Here is a 22,922-nt window from a genome sequence, read left to right as displayed (position 1 = left end):
CTCATGGTTTTCAATAAACCGAAATGAAACAAAAGGTCTCGTTGCTAATGGATCATCCGTTTGTGTTTGCACAGTACACAGTGTTACAAAGAGTAATGATGCATGATACATACACATACACAAAGAAAAATAGAAAACATTAGACACAATGTTATTATACTGACTCAACTCATATCAAATGTGCCAGGCTCTGCCTCAGCTGAATTGAAGACTGACAGCTGCGGAAACAAGCCTGAAAGATTCTGAGGTCCTATAAGAGATTTCAAAAGCCTGGATCAACAATAGTTAATGAAGCATGCCTCAAACAAGTACCTATTTCATGAAATACATGAATTGTATAGGCAACTACCCAAAATTTAACTCTGCCAACCCTGTAAATGTAAATAGCCTAAGGGATTTACACAATTGCCATATGCCACTAATATGAATAGGCTGGACATGGATATATAAATAGGACAGTTACTTTCCACAAAGAAACAATATCAAGGGGAAAAGGCTGAGTACATGCTGCTGTTCACATTGAAAGGTCTGTTCTTCCTGCTATTCTTTTCTGTCTAATGTATTATTTCTTGTTTTCTGAATAATATATACAGCAAACAAAAGCACACAAACTGCTCCAGGTAATCATTAAAAACGAATTAAACATGAATACAATTAAAAATGTAAAAAAACTAATCTGCTTCAGACTGGGCACTGGACACCCTCTCTCAAGGCAGGGAGCATAGGTATAGTTTGGTTTACAGTTTGGACTGAAATAAAACAGCCTATGGTTTCTAGCCTATTTCTATTTTTTGACACATACAATGGAAAAACCATCTAGCAGAGGACCATAAAAAGTCTGATATCACGGCCCATTTCATTTCAAAGAAGGAAAAAGACGAAGAGCAGCAGTTAACCGTGATCTGTTCATACCATATAACTGGCACCATATAATGCGCTTTCAATCGCTGAAGAGTAAATTAACTCAATTTAAAACTGGCAGAGATTTAATGGCATATAAATAGCCATGGCAGAGTAGCATCCACCACTGCATTACATATCTTATACACATGCGCGCGCACACACACACACACAAACAAACAAACACACACACACACAAACACACACACACACACACACGTACACCTTTGTGTTGGTGTTCTTGCATTAAGCAAAAACTGTGACACATCATAATGGTGCACAACAGAACTTGGCAATCAATGCCTCACTATGCATTCATGAAACTTGAGTACAAAGAATATCTCTAAGGCAGCAGTACCATCCGCTAGGTACACATCTGCATATTAACTCAAAGAGACCGCCAGAAAACTCTGCAGTCAGCACACACTCAACAACCTTTCTCTTAAACATTGTTTAGCTGTCATCACCATACAACTGCAATCCATGAGTTTGCATTCCTGGTGGTGGGTCTTACCGCATATTGCTAGTGTTGCCCCAGGTAGACCTCCATCTGCCATTCCATCCTCACGCAGACAGGGCCTTAGAAGTGTGAAGGTATCCCATCATGCTTCAAACACGTACATTTGCAGTTCCATCAGGGCATGACGTACATTCTGCATGGCTCTGAATAACACTGAGGTGGCCAGGTGTTTTATATGTGTGCGTGTGTCTGTGTGTGTGGTGAGGGGGGTCACAGGGTCACAGGAGACCAATAACATACGCTGTTTTATTTATGATGCATTCGTACTGTAGGAAATTTCATTATCAACTATACATGCAGGCACACACTGCCCCTCAGGCCCACTCCACACCAGGCTGAGTCTACAGTTCCCACTCTCCTCTGGTCACTTCACTTCAAACTCACCCTTTCAATAATGTGGAGTTACAAAAGAAACCCATGCACTACGCGCTATGAGGAACACCTGCAGATAGTGCAGTATGAGGAACACCAACAGATGGTGCAGTATGAGGAGGGCCGAGGACTGCTCTGCAGCAGGTGCTCCATGCCAAAACACCACTCTCACTTCCGCACTTCACAAACACCAGCGCAGCCAGCTTTGGCTTTTTCAGCTCCTCTGTTGTGAAGTTGAAAAGCCAGCCGGTATTTATTTATACACGTATTTATGTGCGTTTGGCTTTTGTCCTGAAATCGTGTCAAGTCGACAAAATTCTGAGTGAAAATGGACTCTCCTCTTGGCCATAAAAAGACTCTGGCAGACAGAGGACATCGTTCTGCCTGGCGTCAGCGCACTGTCTCGCTGGGTGCAGGCCTCCATGCTCCTTGGCTGTTGACTGCTCAGCCCCACTCCACTCACAGACTACAGGCAGTCAGAAATAAGCAGGCAATAGCAAGCATAATAGATAAACAATAGAGGCTTACTTTTCTTTCACGACCAAGCGCGATCAATGTAAAATCACTTGGATTTGTCCAGACAGAGGAGATAAATAAACATCAACTGCAAACAGCAGGCCGGCTTTCCAGTGGCCGAGAAATCAGCTGAGGCACGAATCGCACCATCAGTGAGGTAAACACAGCCATTTCATTACAGTTGACGTTATTTTTCACCAGCTTCAAATTGGCTTGGGCAAAGGATGAGAAGACCACTCTCAATCTGAGTCCATGTTACTTCTACTCAGCTGAAGCTGTTATCCTACTCAACTATTATCATTTGTGCCAATGAGAACCCTCACCACAGCAGATAAAGCATACACTGCATCCAGTCAAACTCTGTAGAGCTGCTTACAAAGTCTCCCTTTAGCCAGCAGTTGGTTAAAAAGAAATCAACAAGCTATGATTTCTTTCACTGCTTAACTTCTGAGAATCAGCATTCAGCGAGCTGAGATGAAAAAAACATTTTAAAGGCTCATGGGAAGTCAAAAGTAAAGTCATCTCCAACTTTCTGAACAAAAACAGTAGTGACTCCACCAATGAAATATTTATAGAATATAGGTCTTGCTGTGTGGTATTTAAACAGAGCTATTTAAACTGTTAACTGGCAGCAATGTGGTCTATCAGTTAATGAACTGGGCCTGTAACCAGCAGGTTGCAGGTCTGATTCCCAGATGTGGGAGCTGGCATTTTTTGTACCCATGATAAAGGCATTTAAAATTTAAAATTGCTTTGGTAAAATCAAATTGCTTTAGTAACTGTGTAAATGTAAACTGTAAGTTATCATAAGTATCATATGCATCATGTGTAAGTTATCAGTGTGTTGCACTGGAAAGTGGTATCTGCTCAGCAAATCCATTTCAAAAAACACTTAAAATAGTTTGAGAAATCTGGCATCACCACTTTCTGTTGCATGATTAAAACATTGCCATACCTGTGTCTTCCAGCCACTCATTAATTTTACCTCGATAGGCATCTTGAATTTCATTATTGGAACAGAGAATCTACATATATGGTGACCCAAAGACCCTGCTTTGAATCCACGCTGGGTTTCCATCCGAGCAGTTTGTGGAGAGGGCTGTGTTAAAGTAACCTGTTCCCCATTACGAGACAGGAGCACCTTATCAATGTTCCACCCACTGAAGCAGGCCCGGGCTTATCACGAAAGGCATTCTTCACTCAAAGGTCAATTGCCTGTAAAGCTCACCATTTGTGCATGAACCATATGCATTTCCTACAGCCCAACACACACTGTGCATAAACTGAGATAACATGGCGAAAACGTACAAAGACGAATGAACCTCCTCAGATCATCAATCACCACGGGAAAAAAAGACATGTCACGGCACACTGCATATTCCGCTTGTCTTGCAGTGTTACACATGCTAACTTATCATTATTTGTTTGCTCTCCAGATGTTCTTATCAAGAGCCACTTACACAGCTTATACTTCTACACATTAATTACTTATAAAGATGGATATTTCCAAAAAGGGTTTCAGTTAAAGTCACCTGTTTGTAATAATAATAATATTTTTAAGCACATTTCATACACGGCTGTGACACAAAGTGATTTACAGAAGGTTTAAAAATAAATAACTATTTATTTAAAAAAAAAATAATTTACAGGAAAGAGCAAAACAAAAAAGAGATACAATAAAAGATTTGGTAATAAGTCAAGCTGCTTATGCCACACTCTTTAATCCTGAGGTGCATATGGAGGACTGAGACAGCAGTCTTGTTGTGAAGGACTGACAGCACAGCATGGTGCAATAAACTATCTTTCGGACCAGTCCCAGAGCGGCTCATGACAGGGAATTGCCTTCATTCACAACTTAGATGCATGGAAAAGCTTTTATGTCTGCCTGCTGCACTGAGCAAGAAGCAATCAGCAATTCAATACCTCAGCCATACCCAACTGTGCTGGTCCCCTCCCTCTCTTTCTTCTGCATGCACCAATCACATGAAGGGTACATGGTAGGTAAAATGTGGTAGTGACAGTAAGAAAATAGTGCCCCTTAAATGAATGCACTGGAAACACCTTAATACTTCCACGTTTCCCCCCAAAAAAATCCAGTACAGCTATATATTGAAGTAGTCAGACATTTTTACTTAGTCAATGAATACACCAACAGACAAGCAAGAATGCGGCATACTATAATGGAAACCCTGAACTCTACTACCCTTTAGAGATCCTTGAAATAGTGTTAATTTCATATAATATACTGTGTAATATGTTGCTCAATGAACAAAAGAGACAAACTCTGGACAACTTCTGCCATTATGTTTAAATAAAATTGTCTAATATGAATAATGTCTCAAACATGCTCATTCAAGCGTTTTCACAAAAGAAGTGTAAGACTCCCGAAAAGCAGGCTCTTTGGATCAATGCAACACCAATGAATTATTGCATCTGTTGTAAAATAACAATAAGTACCAATATCAGTGAGATTTTACAGACAGAATAAACAGCAACACTGTACTCACTCATAAAGAGAGAGAATAATGCAATGGAAAATACAAGTCGGGGTAATGCACAATTGATGAATGCTTATAATGAGCTGAAAGCTACTAAATAACGTAGACAACAGAAAGATTCAATTAAAAGCATTTAACAATACATTATTTTTGCCGTTAGACTTATTTGTTGGAAGATCCCATTAATAATTCTGAATGTTTGTCAGGCTCACATGGAACAAGATAAATGGACTAATAAAGCTACATTAAACAACTGCTTCAGGCAGAGCACAAAACCAACGCTGAGACACAAGTAATTTTCAAAAAAAATTCTGTACTTTAAAAGCCATGAGTTGCGAAATCCTGAAAATGCAAGCCACGCACTGTGCTTTAAAAACTGGTAGGTAATGGGAGAAAAAGGTACACGCTCATCTATCTGTGAGTCAAAGTTATGAACTAATATGGATTGTATCTAGGCATCCGTTACGGATCTTCAGTTGGAGCAAAAAGGTCAGGAACACTCTTACTTAAATGGCTTCTTTATCAGCACACATATAGTGAAGTTCACAGTACAGTGTCTGATAGAGCACACTTTCCATATGACAGAACGAAGTTTGAGAAGATTCATGAATAAACCGGCACTGATCTGCCCATCTGTTCTTACATATTTATTTTACTGCCGCCAAACCATTTTTCATGAACTTTAAAAGGTCTGCCAGGAATGACATATTAGCATACAAGCGCCCTCTAGTGGATGTGTGAGCATCATTCATCTCAGGATCACGCTAACGCAACACTAAACTTTGCCCCTGTGCAGTGTCTGAAAGTCATTCTTCAGAGAGATGTTTAACCGGTTAGTCTTTTGTGTAGGCTGACGTTTGGCAGAACCCTACACAGGGGTAACCAGAAGGGAGGAGAACAACTTAATCAAAGTGTAGGACATCATGAAAGCACACTCCTACGGTGGTCCACTGCACACGGTCAGGCCAAATATTTCACTCCAAAGGAGGTTAAAGACTCTGGAGAGGAATTCAGCATTTCGCAAAATAGCTTACTGCTCAGGGCGAATCGATAAATCGTAGTATATACAGCTGTGAAGCAGCACTGTCTGACATTAAAATTGCAGCCATAACTCTTGCTTCCCACTTGCAGAGTCCTTCTTGTAGGAAACAGTAATACAGAATCACAACTGAACAGCACAGCAAAATGTTGCTGAATAATTCAGGCCTATCTCAATAGGGGAACTAACCTTGAAGGACAACTGGTAAAGGTCTGCTTCACAAAGATGGAAAAAAACCCCCGTCGGTTACAAAAAAAATTGCCTTTACTCATTACTCATCAACTTTCTTAGTACTTACACAAGGTATTTACAGATTGTCTGTCAACTAATGCTAGTTTAGTATACACCATTATATTGATTGTAAATCCAGGCCTATAAACATTTGCAATATGTAATAAGTTTTGCAAATATGTTTACTAGTTCCACTTGCTTTGAGCAGAAGGTTATTAAAGGTGTCTACCTGACAAAGCTATCTTACAGTTACCCTCTTTTATAAGCAAGCAGTTCTGAAAAAATACAGACAAAATGACAACGTACGTGCAATACTGTAACACTATTCTGGCCAATGAAGTCCAGGTTCAGTTACAAATATCATTTTTTGTTAGGTAAGTCTTCCAATGCCTTTCTCCGAATATACTGAAAATTATGGAATCATTGCCCAATTATGCAATAGTTTCCAACTCGTGCAACATTACAAGACAAGAGATCAGAGGAATGGAGTGGGGGGTAAAACTGAACTTTTTTCCACCCTCAACCTAAATGGGTTTAAACACCTTGTGTTATTGGCTGAGCCTGGAGGAAGAAGCCCTAGAAAGTGTTGTTCCCTAACTTGAGGACACTATTGAGCATTACCACTAGAGGGCATTTCAGCAGTGACCGTTATGTTCTTCCGTTTGGATTACATTTTCATTCATCCGGCTAAATGGAGGCTGTGAGGATGTGAAATCAGCCAAAGGTTACCTCTCTTTTGTAATGGAGTATAATGTTCAGTATGTACTCCAAGGTACAATACAGTGCTTCTTAATTTTGCACAAAAGGCACTCTCTACAAAGCAAATGAACACGATCTGGGAAAATTCCATTCATTTACCTGCAAGATCAAAGACGACAGGCGATTTTCTCTCACCCACAGAATGCATCTTGGAAAAGAAAAATCAATTGCCAGCCCTGCATTTAGAAATGACATGATAAAAGCTTTTGAACAGAGCAGCAATCTTGTCAATTCTGTCCAGTAATTTATTCTGAATACACTTCACGCATGTAAAGTGCATGCTAATCATGACATATTTGTGCGTTCACATAGATGGCATTGAATGTTACGTACTGACATTTATATCTTGCTGAAGCGCTTTTAAAGCAGTAAAGTACCTGTAAACTAGGAACACTTCAGCAAAACTGACCAAACAGTACCAGTGAAAAGTTTGGACACATCTGATTAAGATAATGGGAAGCACGCATTCAAAGACATTTTTTTTCAAAAGACTTATGCTTAAATGCTTTCATTTGGTTTCTTAGACAAATATAAATAGTGAATGCCTATGTGTGATTTTTTTTCTAAAAACAATTTAGCTTAATTTTTTAAATAAAGAAAAACCTTTATACGAGTAGGTGTGTTCAAACTTTTGACTGGTACTGTATCTAAACTAGCAGTGTAGCCACGGCACTATAGCTACATGAGGTGTCTGTACAACTGTCTAACAAATAAGATAGATGTTGAAGATGTTGAAGGTTCAATAGTTTCCTGATTTGATGATCAAGCTGCAACAGCACAGCTCTCATTGCCAGCCGTAATGCTTCCCAGAATTACTGCACGGAAGACAGCCTTCCTATATTTCAGCAATAAGAGTAAGGAAGGGCTGAATATCTGTTATGTGTCTGAGACTGAACTCAGAACCCAGTGGGATCTGAATGTGCTCTAACACTGCACTCCATAAGCTACCCGTCTCTACCAACACTCATGGGACAAGGCTTACAAAACCTAGAGTACTAAAAGAATTAACTTTTACATACACAATACAGTCTGTTCAACACCCCATCTACTTATAACACTGGAGAGGAAACACTATAGATGTACACTATAACTACAGGTTTTCTTTTTCAGTTTTCCTATTCTAGCTGAGAGCTTTGTTGAGTGTTTAATTTGACCCTTGTATGGTACTGTATGCCAGGCCTGATGAGGCTTTGTGCCAATAAGGGCATTAAAGGAATGGAAGAGACACACAGCATGCATAGAGGGCTGGAGGGGGTGATCAGGTGTTGAGGTATATTTAGCTGAAGCTGAGTGATTGATTGAAGCAGTGATTGAAGATGAGCACACTATAATAGTGCGGATCTAAGCAATCGTATCACATTAGGGGCACATCCAAATCTGTTCAGTAATATTTATGCCATTATCTCACATACACTATATGGTGTATGTAAGTATTTGGACGCCTGACCATTACACCAACAGGGATTGTAATGACATTGTATTCAAATACATATGCTTTAATATGAAGTTGGTCCCCCTTTTGCAGCTATAACAGGCTCTTCTTGGAAGGCTTTCCACAAGATTTTGGAATGTTTCTGTGGGAATTTGTGCCCATTCATTCTGTAGAGCATTTATGAGGTCAGGCACTGATGTTGGACAAGAAGGCCTGGCTCGCAATCTCCGTTCCAGTTCATCCCAAAGGTGCTTGATGGGGTTGAGGTCAGGGCTCTGTGCGGGCCAGTCAAGTTCTTCCACACCAAACTCATCAGACCATGTCTTTATAGTCCTTGCTTTGTGCACTGGGGCACAGTCATGTTGGAATAGAAAAGGGCCTTCCCCAAACTGTTGCCACAAGGTTGGAAGCATAGCATTGTCCAAAATGTCTTGGTATGCTGAAGCATTAAGATGGCCCTTCACTGGAGATAAGGGGCCTAGCCCAAACCCTGAAAAACAGGTGTGGCCAAATACTCTTGTCCATATAGTGTATATTCATTCTGTCAAGGAAATGGCCAGAGTGAAAAAATATATTACTAAAAACTACCAAAAAGCTGCCAATATAAAGGTAATCAGGGTATTTCTGTAGAAATTGGAATAGGTGACTCTATTAAAGAGTAGCAGGGAAGATTTCATTAAAAACAAAACAAGATTAGAATATTAAGTATACAGACAGGTGAGACTAAGCACCTGCATACAAAGCAATTTTATCCCTCCCCTAACTGCATAAATTTATATGGAGAGACACCGTCAATACAACAAGCTCTCACTCTGACAGAAGTCAGAACCTCATTAAGGAGTATAAACAAACACTAGCACAAACAAATCTCTCTCTTAGCCCAATGGCACTGTGGGGGTGAAACCAAGAGCACACCATTGGTTTAAACCAAAGTACTGCAAGCTTCAAACAGCTTTCATTATCATATCAAAATAACTGTCTAATGAATCCTACAGCAGACCGCTTTAGCAATTTGTTTTTTTCTGAAAATGATTATGCAGTTTGCTTTGGGGCAGCTGGAAGGATACACCATCTCTGAATAAAAAGCACGTCTCCTCAGAATTGGTAGTCGTGAATATCCTTGCATATTTGCTCAGACATTTATCTCATACACAAGGCTAGGATCCTCATCTGGTTACAGACACACTCTCTCTCACACAACACAAACACAAACACACACACACACACACACACACACACACACACACACACACACACACACACACACACACACACACATACACACACAATGTTCAAAAATAATAAAAACATCTTAGACGTTGACGCACAACAATTATTTACTAATTTACTTTTGTGCCATAGAAAAAGCTTTGATCCATTATAAACGTTCTGATTTCCCCATTCCCTTTGCATGGGACTACGGTCCTTTTCCCTTAGCTTTCTGTATATTCTAGAATGTTCCTCTTAACTTCTCTAATGCATTTTAAAGACACAATTCTCACAGTGTGTCAAGGAGGAAGTGCCCTTATCAAGGCTGTCTCTGTGAAACGGGCCATATATAATGTTGTCAATAGGTTAAAGCAGGATATCCACCACCACACAATATATGTCCTCTCCAGCTGCAGGGACATTTTGAAATACTGCCCGATTACACCTCTGTTGTGAGAAGTGCTATCTTTAGATTTACTGACAGCCAGGTCTGTAAATTTTGTCACACCTCATTTTAAGCACTTATCTGGGCTGTCAGAAAACAGTTGGTAAGCATTTGTATCATGAATGCAAAAATTACTGTTGTATACATTTATTGTATACATTTATAGATATTTTGTACATTCATTAACTGAAATATTGAAAGACTTAAGACACAAAAAATTGGATTTCGTTGAAAAATATGAACACCAGCTGCCAAATTCCAAATGTCTGACATACTTATCTCTTGGCTGGTCTGAGAAATAGGTGGTTCAGTTAACTGCTCTGTGTTTTGTACTAAGTGGACTCAGTAGCATTAGCATGTTTCTCTGCAGTTGGGATGAATTTAATGTGCAGTTGAGGGATATGTTCAGATGCCATAGTATACTGACATACCAACATGCTGGCACACCGACCACACATATAGGCGTGTTTGGTTGGGACTAACACTCAGTTCTGGGATTTGTGCTATCCACCCCGTATGTTCACAGTTATTGTTCTGGATTAACATCAAATTCTAAACATTGATATTTACAGCTAGATACAGCTGAATCACTTCTCCACTACAATGGTAAACCACTTACCAAGGCTAATCTTTCAATCATTTACTATACACTTACTGTTTATTACTCATTTCTGAATTAGTAATGCATACAATGATTTAGAAGTAGTAACATATTTGTGAGATGTTGTAACAGTACAAACTGAGCCTTGAAGTAGGTGTGACCATGAATTTCATACCCTGTGTGTAACGCCCCCCCCGACCTGGTTCAGCTGTGCCGCAACATGATCACACCTCCAGTGATAGGTGCCTGGAGGACCCCACACCTGTCCCTCTGTGGTCACACATTGCCCGCATGAACACGTCAGAAGAGTGAGGCCACCCGGGTGTCACCCACTCAGCCGTCACCTTGCCGTGCCCGCCTGGCTCCCCGCTCCCTCGCGGTCACGGTCCCGGCTGTGGCACGGGGGGGTGGCGGAGGAGGCGGAAACAGCGCTCTGTGATTTCACCTCTGCTTCATTTAAGCAGCCCTTTGATTCGTTTTCAATTAAAGCGGCTTATTGGGGATTATGGCCGATTCGATCTTAATCTGAATCTCTTTGAAGTGGGAAGCGATACAGGAGGAATGGGGAAGTAGTGCTCACGTTTGTGATCTAGATTAGATGTTTAGAAAGAAAAGCAAGGTTATGGCACAGGCAGCCGCTGTGTCTAGCAATTGCTTGGGTATAGAAATTGTTTTCTCAGTATAGAAAAGTGTTTGAAATTTACTGCACAGCCAGGGAAAGTCTGATTGGATAAACCACACACCAAGCTGGAGTCCCTCACAAAGCTGTTTTATAAATGCTTGGTGTGTCCACTCAAATGCTTTCCCTAGGTTTCCCCTTTTTTTGTTTTCCTCTTGCTGAAGAACCATGTCTTTAAGGAAACACAGCAATGCTTTATCAAACTAGCTGAACTGCAGCAGGCTTCCCCTCTAAAAATTCTGTTTAAGCATCATGTCTGAATATACAGAAATACATTCCATTACTGTGGCACAATTCTTTTTTTTTTTTTTTTTCCTTGATATTTTAGGCTGAGGTTCTGAAAGTGTGATATCTATTCAGCTTATTCCCTGGCCTTCCCTTAAGGGCTCAACAAGAACAAGAAGAATAGAGGCACTCTCATTCTTTTTTTTTTTTTTTTTTTAAAGACCCACCACCACCCCCCCTCTTCGGAGGACAACTTTATTTTTAAATAAAGGCGATACATTCGTAATAATATGGATAATAATATGGATATCCATAAAAGGGGGGGATTGTGTATAGCACAACATACAGAATGTGAAATAAAGAAAACACAAGAAAAAACAAAGTGGCGAGTAAGACGGGACAATAGCAAAGGACTGGGAAGACAGGACTAGACAAGACAGTTGACGAACATGAAGAGACAAGTTATTAAAGATTGAATAAAGTAAGCTATGATTTACATTGGGTGGTCACGGTTTAGGGATGCTGAAGGAGGTTGTCAGATATATTCTGCAAGAGTGTAAGAGACATGTGTCTATGTGTATGTGTAATTGTGGTAACTAATAGGCAAAATAAGTAAATAAATTAAAGAAAGAAAAGGGGGGGGGGGGGGTGAACCGAGAGTAGGAATGTTAGGGGTCAGGGGGTGAGCTGGGGTGGGGGGTGGGGGGAGGGGGGCGCCAGAAAAAGGGGAGCAGGGGGGGTATGTGTCTGGTAATATACACGGCTTGTAGTTATATTTGGATTGAATTTAGAAAGGTTATACTGTGGCACAATTCTACAGGAAATTTGAATTTCAGATCAGCAAAAGGTTGGACAGTTAAAAAAAAATGTAAATTGTAATGAGTTTTGCCTGTTTGATTTACAAACTTGTATCAATCATTATATTTTATGTTTGTTTCATTTCTGAGTTTCCCTATAGTTGTAATGAGCGCAAATAATGAGCACATCTAACAGCATCTTAAATTTATTGCTCAAAATTTAGGGTAAAGAGTGCTTCATTCAGGTACAGCCCAAAGTACGCTGGCACCACATACTTTTCGTCTTTCTCCGTCACTGCCTGTTAGCGTCCAGTACCTTTTGATTTAAATCAATGCGGGGCGCAATGATTCACTCACTGTGCAATCTCTTTCACCTCTATTTCCAGCGTGTGATCATGTCTGGGCCTGATCTCAGCCGATAACCTCACACAATGGTGATGATTTATGGAGCCGGTGTCACCTCAGATCAGTGCTTGTATGAGAGCACTTATTCTCAGAGCTGCCGTTTCTGCCTTTCACCCAGGGAGACGGCGCTGCCTTGCTCGATATCTGTGACATCTTCTTCCACTTCCATTGCTTGCATATGAACTAGAGAACTAGAACTAGAGATGGAAATTGATTCGGAGAAGCGCGGTTGCTTCGTTCCACGGTCAGACCATCGGAGGTTTGGGGGCTGTCCTTCATCCCTAGTGTAGGCTTTTGGAGAGATACAAAAGTCCCAGGACTTTTAATCATATCAAAAGTCCTGGGACATCTCATCCGGCTGAAGGAAAATGATGAGAATAATATCATAAGATTGCAGTGGCTAGCTCAGAGACCCCAACCAAATTGGAACCAAGACAGCCCCCTTCAATAGTGGAACTTGATTATGCTTTCAAGGAGGAGTAGAACTAAGCTTTCTACCAGAAATTAGTAGACTGTCTTCCGTAACACAGTGAATCAGTCAGTATCAATCAGTCAGGCCAAAGGTGGACCGACACACTTTTAACTTCTTGATTTATTCATAATCACCCACGGCCACCTATGGCTTTAGGTAGGGAAGTGTACAAGTCTGTCTGGATAGTCAGGACCTGCTGTACTCTAAGCAGCTTCTACCTACATGCAGTCACCATCACCTGTAAGCAATCCGCCATTTACAAAATGTCAGTCAGCATGACATCACAGTTACCTGGACCCCCACCTCAGTGCTGATTGGGCCAGATGGTAAGAGCCACTCTGCTCCGTATGGACCCTGCTCTTGCTCTCTCCCTGCTTGTGAGCTGAGTGGCTGAAGTCCTGTTCTGTTTAGACTAAACCCCCAAATACAATCAGAATCACTTACTCATACTTTGCTCTTGTTTGTAAATATTTGGAACATCAAGGTTGCAGGGAGCTTGTAGGTTACTTGTAGTTGCTTGCAGATCTGTTGGCCTTATAATATGAATTAGGAAATAGTATGAAATCCTTCACATTAATTATGAAATTCTTTGAAGCTGAACACAAAAAACTATATAATGTTGCGATCCCCCTGCATATGACTGATGAAACCAACTTGTGTTCATTACAGAACCTGTGCTGAATATTAATCTTAGGAGTATTGGAAAGCAATATTTCTAGGTCTGTAAACTGTGGCACTATTGTCGATGTGAGCGATATGATTGTGCTGTAATTCTTAAACACTCTAAATGGATGGAGGCAATTCTCAGTCATTCCATTCCCCTGTGACATGTTTCCTGCTCTGAGCTCTTTCTGTGAGGGGTATAATATCAATGATGCTCTTGGAGACAGCAGTTATTCTCTGCAAACCAGTGCTCACACTATCTCCACATGACTGGATTTAGCTGTTCATTAATGTTTAAGCAAAGCCCATTGTTAAGGACAGATACATCAATAACTTCACATTACCTTTTCGGTTTCAAAGGGACTGTATGTGTACGCCTAGTTAAGAATAGGTTCAGCTGTAAAAAGGGTTCAATCAGACCACCAGTGTGGAAGATGAAGTCAAGGAATATTGAATTCCTGTGATGTCTCTTGTTACATTGTTAATACAGCCCACCCTGCAATGCTAATTGTTTTAAAACACAGTTTAAAAATCAGCAGCTGGTTTTCAAGCATGCATACTAGACAAACTAATCAGCACTGTTTACTTCAACACCCAGCGTAACTGCTCTCAGCAACTCAAATGGGGATTTTTTTCTTGAAATCCAGAGATAGAGCAACACTCATTTCCATAATCTTCCTCATACCTTTACCGGGTACTGTTGATTTGTAAAATGAAATTTGAGAAGAGCAATTAAACAGTTGTTATAGTGTGCATAATGTGGAGATGTAATTTATCAGCTCCATCAGAATTCATTTTCTTAATTGTCTAGATGTATGGTTAGCAACTGTGATCTAGGACTGAGACTTCAGTGATCCAATGGTCACAAACTCAACTGCATTCAATGAACTTGTAATTATTTCAATTCTCTTCACCCTTCACACAGCGATCACACTGAAAACACACGTTGCAAAAAAAAGAAAACAAATGTAGTCCGGGAGAAAAATTTTCACCTGAGTCTTTTTTTTTTTACAATACTCTCATGCTTTTTCCCACAGAAAGAAATCGGTTGCAGCAGTGTTGGCTCATCCACAGTGTGTGAAAATGCAGAGGGACGAACCTTTTGATTTCGTAATCAGTCTGAAGTCACACACAAAGGGACACACCATGTTGGTCACCTGTGTCAAAGAAAATGGAAGCAGAGAGAGTAGGAGAACCAAGACATCACCGCAGGCATGCCAAGGTTGGATTCACCAAACAAAGCTTTTTAGCCAAGGTGTCAGGTCAGAGAGAATATTACAGTATGGACAAAAATCTATGGCCTAATACAAATGAAAGGCAAGACACAGGACAGTAAATATCTAGGCACAGAAGGCAGCCTTAAATATTTAATTTTGTTTTCAGTTTTTCTATCATGATTAAATTGTTGCAGGTCTCAGTTTATGATCGGATGTACGGTTTTGAAAAAGAGGGCTGTTTTTCTTTTTGTCATCTTTAGTGAAGAGCTTTTTACGATAATATAGTGATATATATATATAAAATGGTATTTTGCTGATGGTATGTCTAGTTTGAGATAACAATAACATTTTCAGCATGCAGTTGCTGTACAGTTTTGTTGTTTGTGTCCCTGGCACTGTTCTACAGTTTTGAACTATGCATCCAAATAGTCGGGAAAAACTGTAACAAAGAGCAAATGGTAGGTGCAATATGTGAATTTTGCATTGTATTTCATGCTCAGCGGCAGAGTGGCAATATTGGTAGGAAACACAGCAAGACCTCCACTCTATGCCTAAAACACCACTAAACCCAAAGGACATTCTCTCCATTAACTAAGGTTGAATACACCCTTCAAAATGACATTTTTCAGTCAATCCCTTTCCCATTACAAAGTATGCACATGCACACGATGAACTATCCTGAAATCCCTAAAAGTGACCTCTCAACATAATGTGTGCTGTGTGCTAAAAGTGTGACAAAAATAGCAGCACATACATTATATTTAGATCAAAGTATGAAATAATAGTGCATCTGTGCCTAGACATAAGAGCCCTTTTCTCAATAGGAAGAGCATGTCTCACTCAATGGCTGTAAATGGCTTTGTCCAACGGTGTTATTGGCACGTTTGGGTACTTCGGCGAGGAGTGTTATTTGTGTGGAGGATCACGTGGGCCAATGTGAGACGCGCCGGTGAGACCTCTCGGACCTAGCACCCTCTCCCTCCCTCACTGGGAGGGAGAGGGTGGCCATACGGGAGAAAGAGGAGTACTACAGTTTCTCCACAGAGACAGAGTGAGCGCTCCCTGCATGTGCCTGCATATTACCTGCACTGCACAGAGGGGGTGGGGTACAAGCACAGCGCTTTCATAACTCTCGTGAGCTTTTACTGAACTCATATTGACAGGCAAACTGTAGAGAACATGTAATATATCCATGTACATTGCTGCTGTTTCTAATCATTTTCAACCATTAGTTGTACAGCAGTGCCCTACCAATCAAAGGGGTTATTCCTTGATTAGCCTGTTTATGAATATACACTTGAAAAGGACTGGGGTCAACAGGAAATGGGGTTAGGGATAATGATCCCAGAGACACAAATCTGAATTCCTGTAATGTTTGCATGATGCTTGTAAGTAACCATGCTACAGTAAAAAGATAGAAACATGTTAGTTTGCTTTTTGTAGCATTGCAAAGACAACACACATATGAAGAAGTACAGAACTGTACATATTGCAATCAGTGGCAATGTTGTCATTGTTGACATAGTTTCTTTAACTAGCAGTGCTAATAACCTAGCTTTCGGGGTTAGCAATGCAACAAAAGCTGGTGCAAGCTTGATCCTGATGAGTGTGAAGATAAATAACTAAGAAAAGAGGAGCTGTTCCTGCTAACAGTGACCACTGCTTGCCCTTGACTGTCTTGTAGATGGGAAATTCACGCTGTCTCATAAGGATATGTTTATGCACTAGTGATAGCATGCAGTTAGCAGATGCGCTGCTACCTATTAATTGAGTATGACTCATATCCAAAAGCAGACAGATGCAGACAGTGGGCAGGACAAACACACGCACCTATCAGCCTGCTGTGCCAGTTGTAACTGAAGAGGAGCAGTGCTCTGCGTCTCGAGAATCTGAGACACAGCATATTGACGTTACAGACATTAAATTCCTGTAATCACTGCATCTTGGCCCTCACAGCAAACTGCTTACCCTGGAGTTTCTTTTTTGAAGGGCTGTCTTAACTCGGCCTCGGTATCGCTTGACGAATTATTTTACAGGAAGACGGATAAAGTTACCCCTTGCATTGTCCTCATAGTGCCCTTCGGTCTAACTTTACATATTCAGAAATTTTCCCGGAATGCTGAACTATTACAGAGGCTGACACATTGCTGTGTTGATTTAATTTGGCTTTGCTGGTAGCATCACTTGAATGGCAGACAACATCTCATTTTCATGCAAAATAAATTCCCTTTCACATAAATATGATATTTTGTTAATATATATCATATTTGATGAGTATTTGACTGGTAAAACTTCCAAATCAAATGCAAGGTGTGCTAGAATACAGTATGGTGTGTGGATATACAGTAGAATACAGTGTGGTCTGTATATTATCAGAATAGATTTGAGACAAAGCCTTGGTCTTCATTGCTTACAGGAACATATTCTTAACAATACAGACACACACACACACACACACAAACCGAGAGAACCCGTTATAACGCTTAAAACACAAGAAAATTTAAGAAAAATGTTTAACGTAACACATGTTCTCCCTTCAGAATTGTACGTCAAGGTTGAACAATTACTCATAGATATGTAAATTATATTTAATTGCCAAATTATGATACAGTAGTCATGCTGTGCATGGGTTATGACAATTATTAAATTCTGCAGCAACAGTGATGATGACTGTAGACCCTGTTTTTGTTTGATTGTTTTTTTTTTTCTTTTTACTTTTCCAAGTTCAAAAGCATTTTTGTTGAAATAGAACCTTAGAACACTCTAAAAGTCAGACAAAAAAGTGTGTTTCCCTGTAACCAACGAAAAAACCAGCGGGGACTGAAATCTCAGTTGAGGCGTGATTGCGAGAGCACTCCTGACCCACTCGTTTCCCCCCTTCCCCTCCTCCTCCTCCTCCCCCTCCCCCTCACCCCTCCATCTTTAAATACAACAGCAAGCCTTGTCCTCTGTGGCACAAGAACATGAGTGCCAGGTTGCAAAGGTCAGGACTAAACAGGCAATGTCAGTCTCTCCACTTCCATTAAAGGTGTAAGGGAGGTGATATCTGATGACAACACTTCCCATTCCTAGCCCTTCAGGTATGCATTAAAACAGACCCCATGAAAAAAAAAACTATAGCACTCCTCTAATGGAGCTAAGGTTGCAAATAATTACCTAATGTCAAAAAGAAAAAAGATGGAAAATTAACAGGAAATAAAACTAGCTTTCATTAATAAAAAGTAGAGTCTATACAGCTAAAAGGTTGAACTGCTAACCTGTTGATTCTACACTCTTTCTCTAATGTTCTTTAATGCTCATATTTGATTGTTTCGCCAAACAGTTACATATTGTTAGGGAATTTAATTGTTGCCTTTACCAAATGTAGTTTAGTATTTAGTTAAGTATCATTAGTTTCTTTGTATAATTATATTTTTTAATTCCACTAACTTTAACATCACTGAAATATAAGTTGCTCTTCTCCTTCCTCATATCATCACCACCATCTGCTGTACAGAGATATAAACATTTATTTCTACTTCACAATTAGTGTTCATCTCAGAACGGAGCATATGATGCAAACCACAGTAATAAACAAATGCAAAGAAGTAGAAAAGTTTAGGCTGTTTAAAAATGACACAAAATGGTGAAATCAGTACATCAGGATGGGATCACATGGCAATCACTGCGCTGCCAAACCTGCCAGACTCTCTCTCAGCTTACAGCATTCTAGAAGAGGCAACAATGATACACTACTCAGTTTACTGTCCAAGCTACTTTTACCTCTCTGTGGCACACCTGGCACCAGCTAATGAAGGGAGACATTTCATTTCCCTCTCATCATACGTATGCTGTACTTTTTTGCAGTTTCAGAATGTAGCGCACCCACACATTTGAGTTTTCAGCATGCAGTCAGCCACCCCTAATCTGTTTAGCACCGCTAAAGTTCTGGAGTGTCCTCTCCTTACCGTCGGCGATCCCTTCCAGGAAGCCAAACTGTTCCAGAACCTTGACCACAACCGCAACCACCACCAGCACAGCGATCATCTCGAGCCCCTCGAAGTTCATGGCGAGTCAGGTCATGGTCTTGCCCACGGTCGGGAGGAGAGCACTTTGGGCTGCTGCCCTTTATGTTAAGAAAGGCAACATCTCAGTTCGATGCGGAGGACAGAGAGACAGAGAGAGAGGTGTGTGCAGGGAGGGGGGGGGCGGTGAGAGAGAGAGGAAAGAAGAGAGAGGGAGGGAGGGAGGGAGGGAGCGTGTCCTGTCGTAGCCAAGAAAGGCCAGAGGTGGCAAAGTGCTAAATATCCAACCTCCAGTAAACCAGCCACCCCCTCTTCTTTCTTCCACAGAAAGACACCCCTTCGTTTGAGGAGGAACACGATGCCCCCACCCCCAGGCGCCCCCAGAGTGTCCCTGAAAGGGCACGTCAGAGCCACATCTGGGACTGCGCCCCCCACCCCCCCCCGGCCCCGGAGCACCGTGTGGCGTTGTTGAGGTTTCAACGGTTGCCAGGGCAACGGGGCTGCCAATAATCACGTTGATCCGTGCTGGATGTGCAGAGGGACCGGGAGCTCAGAGAAAAGTGAGAGCACTTCCACCATCGCGTCCCCAGGAGCTTCACTTGACACCAGCACGGTCCATCCAAAAGATGACTGACTAACCCTGATGCGTATCCGGAGTAATCCACGCCAAAAGACGCTAACACCACCCTCCCTTTCTCACAGCGTTGCCAGTGTAAAGTCTCGAGGCCTGCTAATGGCTCTCAGGACTGCGTCATCCTTGCATGTGTCCATTCCCAGAGACGGATTGTCCTTTATCTGAAAAGCATGTCATTTAATGCCACAAGCATGATGAGAAATGCACTTGTCATGACGTAAACACGCAGGCAGGTCCTTCAGGGGACAGACAGCAACCTTTCCTTGCTGTAAGACTATGATGGTGTGATTTTTAAGATCAGGTAATACAACAGAAAATGTAAATTATTTTTGATTTTGAAAAAAAAAACCCTCCATTTCATTTGTCCTATTTACATGATTAAAACTTTGAAACATGCCTAAATACAGTATTTTAATGAGACTGAAGGTAGGCCTGCACTCATCTTTACTACCACTGAACTTCAAAGCCATAATGATCTTCATGAAACACTGTTTCAAACCTCCAACCAGTGCAGTAATGTTCAGGCGTATTCTCAGATGAACAGGGCACAGATCCAGTAACATATGTTGCAGCATGGAAGTGGAAATTGAATACAGGAAATACATCGGGGTGCCCTGCCTTTGAAACATTATACTGCTGTGAACAATCCTACATGAATAAATAAATGCTAAAAAGGAGCCAACGGACGACATTAAACTACATGGGCCAAATTAAGCCAAGGTATTGTATTACGCAGAGGCATTCAGGTTGATACAACACATCCACTTCACCTGCTGTGTTTTGATCAATTACACCTTATTTGGCAGTTTCCTGTCACATGGAATACAGTGACATTTCTGCCACACCGTCAAATTTACTGTAGAGAAACAATACATAGCAGTATAAACAGACGTGGTAAACGTGTTGGACATTCACTTGGATACAAGGAACACAGTTCTGGAAATACTGCTTTTCACAAAGGGAAGGAAATTATTAACTCCTGAGGCGATTCAGTCATTTTCTTTATTACTTTAGACATCAGGAATATCTTTTATTGAGGTCGTATGGCTTGTTTTTATATTGTCATAGAAAATTCCCAACACCACGACAGTGTCTTAAATGTAACATATTTTTCCTCTTCATACTGTGTCAGAAGATGCTAGACAACCCAGCCAGACACCAGCATTAATTATGTTACACGTTCAATTTCATTTTGTAATTAACTACTGATGAGTGCACATTGCGCAGATTTAATTATATTATCAGCCTTGATTATTTCCCACACCAGCAAGGTCAATGTCTCAGCCTGACCCGATTTATGATTCAGACCCACAACAAGGACACTGAACAGGTTCAGGAATAAAGCCAGTACTAAACCAACCCACTATATTTTGTAAATTGTCAATTAATGGACACCTACAAGCGCGCACAATTCAGTGAGGTGACAGTACATGCACTAGGTTGTAGAGCAAATAATGTGGACAAGGCATTGCCATATTACAGTATAAACCAGGTAACACATGTTGACACAGGAACAAAGTACTGATAAATAAAGCCCGTTGGGGATATAATGTCAGCATTCGGATCACAGCCCATAGGTAGGTGTCTTCCTAAGAGTGTAAACATTGTTACCAGGTATTGCTTCTATAAGCTGCCAAATATCTTAAATTTGAATACAATGCTGAACGAGTAATAGCAGAAGGTTACTCACACTTTCATGCTTCATATTTTAACACCTGTGCATTTTCCCACAGAAATGTATTTTTCCAGAACAGGACAGGTGCGCACCCGAGCCTTTGGCAATGATTTACCATTTGTAAAAAGAAATAAATGAATACTGTATATGAAATGTTTGAGATGTCAAAGTCAGTGACTGGTTGGGGTAATTGAACTGAATAGGTCGTTAGGAGCAGTGTGCCCTTGGCCTCTTTGTGCGATGCCCATACTAGAGCGGTATGGAATAGCGAGATGGCTCGGTCTCGGAGGATAGGATCGATTCACCTTTGCTCTTATGCAGGTACGTGCTGGTTTCACCTCCAGACCCACGCGTGTGTCCTTCAATGAAGCGTGGCTGAACAGACCTTCTAAAACAGAGACCAGGGATTGGGGGTGGTTTCTGTGGTTAGTCTTGTGAGGCTGCTCCTGCTGCAATCTTTATGAGGCAAGGACCCCAGTGTACAACAGACCAAACAAATAAGCTTGGAGGATTCGGCCAGATCTCTCTGCCAGGTCTGGCAACCTGCCTTGTGTTCTCTAATCAGCGCGGGTGACTCTTGATGCTGCCTTCATGAAACTGTGGGGATCTGATTATGCACAAATAGTGCTTTAAGATGGCGTGCTGTGTTGGCAGCAAACTGCCCTGTTGCAATAGAGTGGCCTGTCACTAAATCATTGAAGTAGGAGGATACACCCCGCAAGAGCCGATCTTAACAGGTTTATTTAAACACCCCAATTTATATTCCGTTGCTATCTTTCAGGGGAAGGCCTCTTTCAGAAGTAAGCCCTGAGGCCGATAATGCAAAAGCAGGTTAGAGCAAGATAAGAGACACTTCAATGTTTCTTCTGCTGACGATCTAACAGAATATGATAGGAGTTGGCATGTATGCACTACAAATGGACTAGGATGAGATTACGATGTGCATTTTAGTTCTTCTTGCTCCTCCAGCTGTTTGTTGTTCCATGTGTAACCACTAGCGGGCCTGTCCATCATATCTAGAGACTGAGGCTGTTGGCATCCTCTGATTGGACTTCAAAAGAAACACATGAATACGTTCCTCGCCCTACCCCCCAATTTAAACTCACCCACCAGAGCCCTCCCAGGCATGTCTTCCCCTGTTCCACAGAACACCCCAACACATTTCACAGATTCAGACAGCTGTCAGTCTGCCAGCATTAACAGTGACATCTGATTGTATATTCACCAGCCCCCCTCCCAACAATAGATCTCTAGGTCCTAGGTCCTAAATCTAAAGATCATGTCACAGAGAAAAAGGCTTTGAGACTTTCATACATTTGCTAGTGGATGCCTTATGGCACTGTTCTGAACTTTTCTTTGACGAGTTTGCACAATATCTGCCTGGCTTTACATGTGAGTTATGGGTGGTAAAGAATTTTGAGGCTCCTTAACCTGCACTGGTGTGTCACTCAGTCAGACACAACACAGCACTGGGCCAATGAGCCAAATGTTGGACCAAGAAGTGTAAACACTCACAGCTATTTTAGTCCATGTAATGGTTTGCAAAAACCTCGAAAGTGTAAAAATAGACCAGTTATTGCTTTGTTCTCGACTTATTCCCCTGGAAGAGGTCATGAGGACGGCTGAGGT

At 41.2% G+C, this 22,922-nt stretch overlaps 1 protein-coding gene across 6 annotated transcripts in view; it reads right to left on the bottom strand.

The window, feature by feature from the left end:
- LOC118769475 (Kv channel-interacting protein 4) overlaps nt 1-22,922 on the bottom strand; it is a 105,329-nt gene that overhangs the window by 23,292 nt on the left and 59,115 nt on the right. The window contains exon 1 of one of the 6 annotated variants that reach the window (XM_036516591.1): nt 18,928-19,027. The exons of the other annotated variants lie outside the window; for them this stretch is intronic. Coding sequence (XP_036372484.1) covers nt 18,928-19,027 — 100 coding nt within the window. Of the gene's footprint in view, nt 1-18,927; nt 19,028-22,922 lie in introns of those variants that run through there. 6 annotated transcript variants of the gene reach the window in all.

This window comes from Megalops cyprinoides, chromosome 22 (assembly GCF_013368585.1).
Source record: "Megalops cyprinoides isolate fMegCyp1 chromosome 22, fMegCyp1.pri, whole genome shotgun sequence".
Lineage (NCBI taxonomy): Eukaryota > Metazoa > Chordata > Actinopteri > Elopiformes > Megalopidae > Megalops > Megalops cyprinoides.
The sequence above is the reverse complement of the archived record's forward strand: the minus strand, read 5'-3'. Positions and strand labels throughout refer to the sequence as shown.